This window comes from Lycium barbarum, chromosome 1, assembly GCF_019175385.1.
Source record: "Lycium barbarum isolate Lr01 chromosome 1, ASM1917538v2, whole genome shotgun sequence".
NCBI classification, from domain to species: Eukaryota; Viridiplantae; Streptophyta; class Magnoliopsida; order Solanales; family Solanaceae; genus Lycium; species Lycium barbarum.
The window spans coordinates 2,912,619-2,925,227 of NC_083337.1; the positions used below are offsets into that span (position 1 = coordinate 2,912,619).

At 35.2% G+C, this 12,609-nt stretch overlaps 1 protein-coding gene across 2 annotated transcripts; it reads left to right on the forward strand.

The window, feature by feature from the left end:
* Window positions 1–2,508: 2,508 nt before the first annotated feature.
* On the forward strand, window positions 2,509–10,680 carry LOC132628989 (transcription factor GTE4-like). Of its 2 annotated transcripts, none has more exons than XM_060344750.1 (5): window positions 2,509–5,236; window positions 5,794–5,839; window positions 5,935–6,051; window positions 6,133–6,198; window positions 10,159–10,680. In XM_060344750.1, exons 1-4 carry the CDS (start codon window positions 3,242–3,244, stop codon window positions 6,180–6,182), a joined length of 2,208 nt encoding a protein of 735 aa, XP_060200733.1. In that variant the 5' UTR covers window positions 2,509–3,241; the 3' UTR covers window positions 6,183–6,198; window positions 10,159–10,680. The 2 variants fall into 2 exon arrangements, with proteins under 2 accessions (XP_060200733.1, XP_060200726.1); XM_060344743.1 differs by having other exon boundaries at window positions 10,167–10,680.
* Window positions 10,681–12,609: the final 1,929 nt, after the last annotated feature.

A 12,609-nucleotide genomic window follows, 5' to 3' on the forward strand; every position in this document is an offset into this window, starting at 1 on the left:
TAAACTACAAGAATAACATTGTACTAGTAGAATTTTATATTTCGAATACTTCCATCAACTATTATGCCCATGGAGCGAACCGTGATCTAGTTAATCTTTTAGAGGTTTGGCCTTGTGAACTTAGAATGAGAGCAATCCGAAGAGAAATGACTTTAAATCCTACTCGAATTGTTTGGCATTTATAAATGAAATAAATCGTTTTATCTGCTATTGGTAGCTTTGAGCATAGGGTACGCTATAAGGAATGAAGTAAATTACGTATTAAAATTATACTAGAGAAATAAGGTAGCTCGACTGAGAATAAAGTCAAGAAACGAAATTATTTCTCTAATAAACCCTTATAATAACAGGGCCTAGGCTAGCTATTTTAAAGTGATCATGTTGCCTTGCAAATAAACCTTTTCTAGTTAATAAAGTGATACTCAGGAAAAAAAAGTCAAGAACAAATCTACTTTTGGGACAAAACTTTAAGATGAACATTATCATCTTTCGGAATTTATCGTGTCAAATCATCAAGAGAATAGATTAGATGCGAAAGTATGCCTGCATTCATGGGAATGACTGAAATCCTTCTGTCTTGCGACTTTTGCCCTTAATTCCAAACCAAGACGTAAGTGGCCATCTTTTTATCAGCATTCTATGTCTTTTTTGCGAATCATAACAATATTTATAATTGTATATATTTTTTAAATTTTTAATTTAGTCAATCATTAAAATAGTAGCTCTTTAATAGTTTCGTGATTATGGAAAACTGCACTTAAATATGGGTAAAATTGAAGATAAAAAAAACACTACTTATTTTGAAACGGAGGGTATAACGTCGTTTAGAATTTTCATGGATATCAATGCATGAGTCTGTTTGAAGCTCATGTCCTAACTCCTAAGTTGTCAAATCCAACATGCCAATTCCCAAATCCTTAATTTATTTTTCTTCCTTTGAAGATTATTTGGGCATATATAGCCAATTTGTCTATTGTGCATATATAGCCAATTGTCTTTCTACATTATATAGACTTCCACCAGTAGTTTTCAGTAAAGTAAGATTCAGTTGACATTATAATCAACTACTACTCCATTATGATGATGACAATGCATAAGAAAATGGATCAACTTCATGATGTGGTTCCCTATCTACTTAATTCCGTCATATGGTAATTTATGCGCAATTACGTAGTAAAACTAAGATTTTGGTAGCACTAATAGCTAACATTTTTTAATTAATTAACATTTTGACTTCTAAAAGGTTTTTTTAAATCCATGTATATCCAATTTTCGTCACTTGGAAATCCTACAAAGGAAACCTAGTCATCCACCTGCCACGTACGCCCAAAAAGAAATAAAGTAAATCCAAGTTGGTAACTATTATAGTGCAAAGAGGATTTGCTAGTTTGGTAAGCCTTTAATTAAAGTCAGTCAAAAGTCATAAATTTATCATCCTCCACTTACAGTTTTCCATCTTATAACCATTTTATGTTTGGTCATTCTTTTCACTAGAATGTATACATATGTGATCCCCTTAAATTTGCTTATTCTATTTAGATATTTGAATTAAAAATTATACAAATTGAATACTTGAACTCAAGTATTGCGGCTATTGAAGACACGGTTGTACATGACATATGCGTCTATTGAAGACACACGGTTGTACATGATACAACAATAAAAACATATCCAGTGAAATTTGAAGAGTGTATGCAGTCTTATCCCACCTACGTGAAGGTAGATAAATTGTCTCTGATAGATCTTTGGCTCAAGTAAAGCATATCAAAGTAAAAAGTGAAGGAGATAAAGTAGTGAAGAAAGCGTATAGAAAATAATAAGGAAAAAGACAATAGCAACAACTGATACTACGATAACCGAAGCAAAAAAAAATACATGTACTAGTAAAATCAAAGAATAAAATAATAGGAGAGCACTGTAATAATACTGATAAGGGGAACTAGACCACACTCGACTACCTGCTAACTTTCTACCCTAATCTCAACTTCCATATCCTCTTATCTAGGGTCATGTTCTCAGTAAATTGCATGTGTGTCATCTCAGTCTCGCCTCCGTCATCTTATCCGCTACGTAGGCCACTCGCACCTTGTCCCGAATATCTTCGTTCATAATCATATCTCTCCTAATGTGATCGCTACATGCATATAAATGTTTGTGTAGAATTCCCCTAGCCTAAGGCTATGAGGGGAGTACATGATTTTAATTTTAAAATACATGAAATGTATATATGCAATTAAAAAATACGGGGTGTTTAATGTAATTTAAAAAAGAAAAAAAAATGGTGAAGCACACGATGTCACAAACGCGTAGAGTAAATCTAGCAAAAATGTAATAAATTGCCACGTCATCCAACATCCAACCAACGGCTTGTCAGTATGCCACGTGTCAAACAAACACCTATGTTCATCGCTGTCATACATTTGACTGGCGCGTGTACCTACAATTTTGTTGTCCAAAAAATATATCTCTATATATATATAAAATCAAATGTTAATATTATTATTATATCATTTTGAAAAATAAAAATTTCAGATCCAAAAAAAAAAAAATTACTCTCTCTTCTCTCTTTCAATGGCTTCTTTGCTAAAATCCCAATTTCCAAAACCCTAATTTTTTCCCCCAATTTTACTTCTCTTCAACTTTTTTTAATTTTCCTTTTCTTTTTTCTTGAATTTTTCTCTTTCACTATTTCAAATCACAAAAAAAAAAAAAAAAAAATCCGTACGGTGTTCAATTTCTCGAAACTTGAAAAAAAAAATTGGGTTTCAATTTATCATTTCTGTTTCTAAAAACCCTAATTCCCAAATTCACAACCCTAATTTGATTCGGTTTTTTCGGGTTTGTGTTTAGATCCTTCAACTTTTTTTTTTTTTTTTTTTTTGAGGATAAAAAAAGTTGGTTTCTTTACGGTGTTCGATTTGTCTAAAAATTGAAAATTTTGGGTTTCCAATTTTACTTTCTTTCTGTTTTTGGAAACCCTAGTTCTCAATTACTTTCTTTCTTTTTTTTTCCCAAATGATCATTCAATTTTTCTTTTGTAATTAAATTTTCTCTTTCAGTATTTTGGGGGTAAATTTGGGTTTTAATCGGGCTAGGGTTTCCAATTTTACTCTCTCTGCAATCCATTTCTGTTTTTAGAAACCCTAGTTCCTAATTTGGTTGGGTTCGGGTTTCGGGTTTTGTTTGGGGTTAGGGTTTTTTTTCATTTCCTTGATTAAGGTGTGAATTCTTGATTACATGTATGGCTTCAGATATTAACAATTTGAATTCTAAGGAGAAGCTTCGTTGGGGTAAAGTTTATACCCGAAGAACCCGTAAAATTCAAAAGAAGGATGGTAAAGACGACGTTTCGAATCCGATTTCACAAACCCTAGGGGCAGAAAAGGAGAAATTAGCGGTACAACCCGAAGAGCGAAGGGTACAACACCAGCAGGATGAGGCAGCACCTCAAAAACAGGATCTTTTGACCTCGGGAAACGTGCCCGGTGGCGGCGAGGGGTATACCGGAGAGGTGGTCCCAGAAGGCGGTAGCGGGACGCGGCCTAATAGTGGAGGAGGATCACCTAGAGGTAATGATGAGGTGGCTAATAATAGGTTTGTTAGACCTGTTATTTCTAGAGTTGATGAAGATAGGGTTAGGATTAGTTTAACTGGGACGAGGCCCGGAGATGAGATTAGAAATTTTAGAAGGACGCTTGAGATCGAGCTCCATCACGTTAGGAGTTTCGTGAAGAAGCTCGAAGCGAAGGAGCTTGAGCTGACGTCGTTTAATAGTGGTGATAATGATGGTGTCATTATGTCTCGTAGGTATCCGCGATATATAGATAGCGACAACGTGATTAATAGTAGGTCTTTAACGCGAGGGAATTCAGAGATAGGCTCAGTATTCCGACCACCTAGTCTTGCAGTTAGCGACAATGTGATTAATAGTAGGTCTTTAATGCGAGTGAATTCAGAGATAGGCTCAGTGGGGATGCATATTCAACCAAGACCATTCCGTCCACATAGTCTTGCAGGTAGCAACAATGTGATTAGTAGCAGGTCTTTAATGCGAGTGAATTCAGAGGTAGGCTCAGGAGGGCCGCATATTCAACCAAGACCATTTTGTCCACCTAGTCTTGCAGTTAGCGACAATGTGATGAATAGTAGGTTGTTAATGCGAGTGAATTCGGACGTAGGCTCAGTGGGGCGGCATATTCAAATTCAACCAAGACAGTTTCGTCCACCTGGTCTTTCAGTTGTTGTGAACAACCATGCGGTTGGTGACTTTGTGGAGAGGGAGAAAAGGACACCGAAGGCGAATCCGTATTACAAGAACTCCGAGTTCCTTCTTGGGAAAGACAGATTACCTTCTGAAAGCAATAAAAAATTGAAGACCCACGGAAGTGGGAAGAAGCACGTTGAGAAGTATAAAAAACAATTGTTTAGAAGTTGTAGTGACTTGCTTCAAAGGTTAATGAAACATAAGCATGGTTGGGTGTTTAATGAGCCGGTAAATGCTAAAGCTCTTGGTCTGCATGATTATCATGATATCATTAAGCATCCTATGGATTTGGGCACTATTAAGACTAGGCTATCTCAGAATTGGTACAAGTCTCTGGAGGAATTCGCGGAGGATATAAGACTTGTTTTTAGCAATGCCATGACTTATAATCCTAAAGGGCAAGATGTTCATGTAATGGCTGAGGAGTTATCACAGATTTTCGAAGAGAGGTGGGCTGTTATAGAGGCCAAGTATAATCCGGGGCCCACTTCTAGAAAGTTCCATCATCATCTTCCCTTTGTCCATGAGCCTTATCATGCACTTACTCATGCTTCTCAAGCAAGGACTTTAGAAAGGTCTGAGTCAACTAAGAAACCCTCAAAATATTCACGTGTTGGTAGGCCACCAAAATATTCACGTGTTGGTAGGCCACCAGTTCCGAAGAAACCTAAAGCAAAGGATCCGAATAAGAGGGACATGACGTTTGAAGAAAAGCAGAAACTTAGTGCGAATCTTGAGAATTTACCTCCAGAAAAGCTTGAGGCAATTGTTCAGATCATTAAGAAGAGGAGCTCAGCAGTTAATCAGATTAATGAGGAGATTGAAGTAGACATAGACAGTGTTGATGTAGAAACTCTGTGGGAGCTGGATAGGTTTGCGACAAATTACAAAAAGAGTTTGAGCAAGTACAAGAGGAAAGCTGAACTTGATCTTCAAGCCACAGCAAGTGCTACTCGGAGTGCCCCCATTACAGTGAGTTTCTATGCCCATATTTCTCGCTTCGTTTATCTGTCCTTTCCAAATACTTCCTCTCAAAATGCTTGTCGTGTTTTTCATTTACGCATCCCTTAAGCATTAATAAGGGTAGCATTTTGACTATTTTACCCTCTTAAAATATTTCACCACGTGATCTCCCCCCAATTAATATTTGCTCTATATATGCGCCGACTCCATCAATAATGTACCACCTCTTAAATGCTGCTAATCTCAACCCCAATGGGGGTAGGTGTTAAAGATTTGAAGAATTAATTGCACTAGTTATTTGCATTTTTCAAGCATCATCATTAAATGTTTAAAAGTACAAGGCAGAACTACTGTTTTTTTATATGTGAACTCATAAAGCCCATTGACGTATAATTAATACGAAGGATAAAATGGAAAGAAAAAAAACTACTTAATATTATCTTGGTTTCTTAAAATGACAAGTGCTTTGAGACAGATATTTTTTAATAAAGAGTATTTTGAGACAGAGGGAGTACCTGGTTATCTAGTGTGGATCAGGGTTTCTTAGTTTTTACATTTTATTGTAGAGTTCTGGCCCAATGGTTGCTGATGGACTGAAAGAAAGTAGAACTGGTAAGTCCTTTTCTATGAGGAATCATTGTCTTGAGATATAGACATTACATGGAAAATATTTATCATACCTCGTGTCTCCTTTGTTTTATGAGTAGGTGAAATGCATACTAGTGATCCTTCTACCAATGTAGAAGGTGGGAGGCAGGCGGATAATGCAAGCAGTTCCAGCAGCTCAACCAGTTCTACTAGTGATTCAGGATCTTCCTCTAGTGGTAATAACCATTCAGTCAGCTAATAAAAAAGAATTACGATTCATTTTGTTTAAATGTAGTTTTATTTGCTTATGTTTGCAGATTCTGATAGCGACAGTTCCTCTACAGATGGATCTGATGCAGGGCATTGACCTTGGATGTGAAAGGGTATTTGACGTAACTCAAGCTAGTGTTCGGATTACATGCAATATGCTTTCGAGAATGTTTCCAGTTTTTAACTATTTTCAGAAAGATGGTTGAGGACTAAGAAATAGTAAAAAGAATGGATTATCCAAAGACTTTGAAATGGATTATCTAAAGAGATTATGGATGTTGTGCTATCATGCTTTTATAGTATTTTGCCATGACTTTTTATACTGCTTTGAATTGATTGTCCTTGTGCCGAGGGTCTACCGGAAACAGCCTCTTTACCTCCCAAGGTAGAGGTAAGGTCTGCGTACATTCTACCCTCCCCAGGCCCCACTTTGTGGGATTTTACTGGGTATTATGGATGTTGTGCTGATAGTAGTGTAGAGTTGCGTCTAGTATGGATCATCTGGCTAAGGATGAACACTTGTGGCCTTTGAATTTGGTTAAGTAGAAGTTTTCGAAAAATAGTTCATGGATTACAATTTTTGGCATGGGACAGTATTTGTAAAATTTGGAAGGAAATGGTGTCTTGAATTAGGCATTTTCCAGATACATGAATCTGTCACTATAACGTCTGGAGCAACAATTCATCTTTACTTGATCCCAAAAAATAATCCATCTTTATCAAGTAAATATTATTCTCCCTCCGTCCCAATTTATGTGAAAAAGTTTGCTTGGGCACGAAAATGGAAGACTTTTGAAATTTGTGATATAAAATTAGCCATAGAAATTTTTGTGGCTATAAATCCTCTCATTAAGGGTAAAACGAGAAGTTTAAAGTTAAGATGTTACTAAATATAGAAACATGTCATTTTTAGGACTGACTAAAAAGAAAAGAGCGTCGCATAAATTGGGACGGACGGAGTAAAAATTAAACGCAACATGCATTATACTAGTACGTAGTAACTACAGTCAAACCTCTCTATAACAACGTTAGGTCTGAAATATTTTGGCTTTATAGTGAATGTTTGTTATACACCTATAACATTGCCATTAAAATAATATATCTTTTTCATGGCATGGAACTCACTTCCCCACGTTGTGGGATTTCACTGGGTTGTTGTTGTTGTTGTATGGTATGAAACTCACTTCATACCTGCAACAGAGTCAAAGCTGCGGTAATGCTGACTCTCCTTGTCAATAAGGCTATTCAAACCAATCCCCCCTAAGCTGTTACTGCAAGAGCTGCAGATCTTATCCTAGAATAGAAGCTCAACCAGTTGCTGGTACTCTTTCATCAGGCTTGAGTAACCGGTGCTCTCTTTCTGTTTGCAATTACCGCTGCAGATAGTCATCCCTAAAAGAAGCTGGTTTCAAATTCAAATAGATTGCTTTTAGAATAGGTTCTTCTCGAATAAGCTCTTTGAAAGATAACTGAATATGTTTAGTCTCTTGGGGATGGGTCTGCACCCAGGGGCTCTTTTTAGCTAAGTTGCCCGGACTCAGGTGCGGGTGCCCGATACGGGTGCGGATCTAGAGGTCGGATCCTTCCTGATCTAAATTTTAAGATTCGAGAGTACAGATCCAGGTATGGATATTGGTGCTGGGATTCGGCTAAAAATAATTCAAATATCTAAAATAGAGTTATAAAAATATGTCCAGCTATGTTGCTCGGACTCTCCAAAAATTATGCCGTACTCGTGTCGGATTCTCCAAAAGTGCACTACTTTTGAAGTATCCGACACGCACCTGTCGATAATTTTGAAGAGTCCGAGCAACATAGATGCCCAGAATATAGTGGGACTATCAAGGAAAAGAACGCACAAATTTTTTAGTGCAAGTTTGAACCTATAATTATTATTAAGTACAAATGCATCTCCTTACTATTTTTTGGTGTAACATGGCTATTGCAAATGATATAGAGGTGTAACATGACAATTGATATAGCCCTAGCTTTTGTTTTGATTTCAGAAATCATTGTCCGTCTCAAATTCTCTATTGATTTTGGTCTACCCAAAATCGTTTGACCAAATCGGGTACGGATCCCACACCCACGTCGTGTCGACACGGATGCAGCACCGAAAGTGAAGAGTCCGAGTAATTAGCTTTTCAGCACTTGACAAAAAAGATGTATAAAATCTAATTTTTTCATTTTAATTGCCAAATCCTAAACTTAATTACACTTTGTATAACGTAGGAAAATCCTTAATGATGGAAATATATATCATATAATATTCTTTGTCATAAATAGTGTGTTAAAGTATCAAAATATTTGGTCAAAATCTCTAGACCCATTATTGGTGGTCTTAGATATTCTATTTTTATAAAGATGATTAGTCATTATATTACCAAAAAATGAAGATATAGTAGTTATAGAGGGGTAATTTTACAAAGATTGTACTGTTACAAAGATTGTTGTTTCTGTTATAGGTAAAAAGTTGTTATAGAGGTAAAATATAACATAAAAAATCGGTTTCGAGAAAAATTGTTGTTATAGCTTTGTTTTGTTATATGAGGATGTTTTTATAGAGAGGTCTGCTTGAATATTTTTCACCGTAGCAATATAGAAAAAGAAAGAAGTGTAAAGTTAGTTATAGTTATCTTTTTTAGAAGAATCATTAAAGAACAATCTTCCCCCAAAAAAAAAATGATTCTTCTAATATAACACAACTTACTGAAAAAGATATTAGAAGAATTAAAGAACAATCTTCCGGAAAAAAATGCAAAAATAGAAGAATCATTAAAGAACAATCTTCCCCCCCCCCCCCCCCCCCCCCCCAAAAAAAAAATGATTCTTCTAATATAACACAACTTACCGAAAAAGATATTAGAAGAATTAAAGAACAATCTTCCGGAAAAAAATGCAAAAATAAGGGTGACAAGGAAAATAAAGAGTTGAAGTCAGAACATTAAAAATAGAATTTCTAATTTTATTAGTTTTAGCAAAATATAGTCTTGTTAGTTTTTGGAGATATTTTCATTTTGATTTTGAAACCACCTCTGTTTTCGAAATGGAGCACCAGTGTTTTGTTTTGGCCAAAAGCTTTTGAAACCAAACGGCTGGACTACTTTGTAGGTCTTTTCTATATAACTCGACTCTTGATGAAAAGAGCCGACTTGGACCAAAAATAATGAGTTGAAGTCACAGATCAAACTTGGGAGTCTAACCTACTTTTCCTTGTATTTCAAACATGATCAACCGCGACATGTTGATTGGGCTTTTTTCCTATCAATTTGAAATTTGGTTGGTAGAGGTTACAGAGTATATAACCCCTAAGTTTTGGGTTTTGAGGGGATGGGGATAGTTGCTTGATAATGTTAATAGTCAAAGAAGCAAGAGGAACGAAGCCTGTATATTTTTTTTTACTGTAGCAATATAGAAAAAGAAAGAAGTGTAAAGTCAGTAATAGTTATCTTTTTCAGTAATTTTGTGTTATATTAGAAGAATCATTTTTTTCCGGAAGATTGTTCTTTAATGATTCTTCTAATATAGAAGAATCATTAAAGAACAATCTTCCAAAAAAAAATGATTCTTCTAATATAACACAACTTACTGAAAAAGATATTAGAAAAATTAAAGAACAATCTTGCGGAAAAAAAAACGAAAATAAAGTTGACAAGGAAAATAAAAGAGTTGATGTCATAACATTAAAAATAGAGCTTTCAGAGTGGAATTTCTTGTTAGAAGGGTACGACCTTTTTTTTTTTTTTTTTGTGCTCTCATCACACTTAATGACAGAAAGCATAGAACTTAATTATGGAAAATCAACTTGTGACTTTATTTCTTTACCTGAATTAGTATTAATGTTCTGACTGCTGCCTGATAGTAATCCATTTTTTCATCTGATAACTTCTCTACTGTACTGTATGCTCCTTGAGTGTTTTTGTTGTTTTGAACTCCGGTATTTCCAATTTTAACATATAAGAGCCAAGGACTTGGACCATTTTCAGAAATATCTTGGTTATAGGATTTTTATCATTAACATTCAGTTTCTTCCCTCCCCCTCCTCCGTCCATCTCTGAAGTGTTCTTTTCTAGTTTTGCAGGAAATCTTTTTCAGACATGAGGCGTGGTTCTTTGAATGATACTGGAGGGCATAAACAGATCTTTCATTTGTACCATCATTTAATTAGTTGATCTATACATATAAAAGGTGGTTGCTGTTTTGGAACTGAAATTCTAAATCAGATTGGTTACGGTGGTAATCGGAGAAATGTAGCACCTGTAAATAGCCTAGATTTGCTCGACTAGTTTGCGCGAGAAAAAATGTTGTGCTATTCATTTCATTACAGGCATGGTTATGCGAGGTCCTGCAACTTCCTGGGTGTACAAAGAGCAAGTGCAGCTTATGATAGGATAACATGTATTGTGGATGTATTGTATAGTGTAAACCATAAAGTGAAAATAACCGTAGACAGTGTACATATGTACCCTTTTTTTGTTCTGTTTTTGTGCATCATTCTTGGTAGATAGTTTGTATGTCACATTTACTTTTGAGTAGGTAGATCAGGGTTGATGAGATTTTGGGTTTTCATAAAATATTTACTTTTCTAGGTGTTATTTGGGCTCTCATATTCACTCAGTTTACTTGAAGAGTTTCTTTTGATGCCTCGGTTTATTGTCTGTTGGCAATGCTTATCGTCAGGACAGGTACCTGAGAAGTTCATATAATGCATTTTTAGTTGCATGGTTGTTGATTTTGCACATCGTCTCTCGCATGATGAAATATATAATTGCTGCATCGTCGTTATTTCTTAGAATCGCGTCTCTTATGAGTCACTAAACTGTATGTCTAATTTTGCATAAACTATATGAATACTCATTCGTATTGAAAATGCTCTTTAGTGTATTTAGATCTTCCATTGAGAATGTACGTTGGTGTATGTGACTGTAGTCTAACTTTCAAGCCTGGATAAACGACGAAGAGATCAGGATTAAATTAATGATCGAACATAAACTTTGGTGGGCTTGCATCAACAAATGCAATAGTATAAAGGCAAATGCAAGGTCACAAGTTTGCCCATTCATTGTTCTCTGGACATGTTGTATATATCCTAAACTCTGCTTTATAGCAACACTACTACCTAAAAGAACCCAAAAATGGCGACTCTGGAAAAATGAGATGGTAATATTTCTTTGGGAAAATTTCAGAGACCTCCCTTTGCGTTTTGCTTCGTTTCACTGACCTCCCCTCACGTTTGCAATATTACGGCTACCTCCCATATTTTAACTTTTTTTGTAACAACCATTTTATCTATCTATCACTAATATAAAAAAATAGTATATATGGACTGATTTGTCCTGCCAAAGATAAAGTTCTTTTGATTAAATCTTATTTTATCAATATCTCCTTGAAAAAGTTATTTCCCAGGAATATTAAAATGGAATACCATGGTTTATTCTCCTGTTCCCAGCGTTTTACCTTGTTTCTTCTTCATCAAACGTGTTTTGACTTTTTGAAACTAAATTTTGTATATTAAAAATATAAATGCATGACGTATTGCCAGCAATTTATGTCATTCTGCATCCATGTTCATCCGCTTTCATTTTTGCTTCAAAAAAGAAAAATGGTAAAGCTCCATTCTGATTCTTTTTCTCCATTGTGATAGCTCAACTATTTGTTTGAGAAAATAAGACAAATTAAACCGCAAAAATCTAAAAGGCTTTATTATTATAGATTTGTGTAATTAATGATATGAGCATGCATTAGCTTTCAGCTAGCTTGTGTAGTGTCAACAAATAGGTTTAGATGTAGTTCACACAAACCGAGTTTCTTATCGAGTATTGGTGCAACTGAAAATTCACATTTATTTAATCGGGTATTGAAAGGATTCCTTGTTGTTCTCTCCTTCTTGCATATCGTTACATAGTCGTGTATTGTAATGTGATTGTATAAGTGGAATTTGATTAATTTTAGCATCTGTGGAATCTGATTTCTCTCCAATGTAGATTTTATATTGTAGAAGTAAGATTTGATTATAATGTTGGGAACGGATGAATAACCCATTGTATTCCTTTTAATATTCCTAGGAAATAACTTTTTCAAGGAGATATTGATAAAATAAAATTTAACCAAAAGAGCATGTTGTTAGGGAGGGCAAATAAGTCCATATATACTATTTTTTTTTTTTATTAGTAATGAATAGAATAAAATAGATAGTACATAAAAGTTAAAATAAGGGAAGTAGCCGCAATATTGCAAACGTGAGTGGAGGTCACTGAAACGAAGCAAAACGTGAGGGGAAGTCTCTGAAATTTTCCCTATTTCTTTTGGTTTTCGTTGGCGAACTTGATTCCCTTCTCTATCGAGGATTTCAGCTCAGGTAGCAGAGCTTCGAGTCCTTTCTTCTCGTAGTCTGAAACATAAACTTCAGAAACATAAAAACGAAGAATAGACAAACCGAGTTCATGAGTAACAGAACAAGAAGATATTGTTGTATAGCACGACATGATAGCGAAAAACATTGTTCATAGCTTCTTTGGATTACT

Excerpts from the sequence above, each read along its gene's own strand:
- LOC132628989 (XM_060344750.1), top strand. The coding sequence starts at position 3,242 with ATGGCTTCAGATATTAACAATTTGAATTCTAAGGAGAAGCTTCGTTGG. Across the intron at positions 5,237-5,793 it reads CTCGGAGTGCCCCCATTACA|AGTTCTGGCCCAATGGTTGC; the intron begins GTGAGTTTCTAT and ends ATTTTATTGTAG. Across the intron at positions 5,840-5,934 it reads ACTGAAAGAAAGTAGAACTG|GTGAAATGCATACTAGTGAT; the intron begins GTAAGTCCTTTT and ends TTTTATGAGTAG.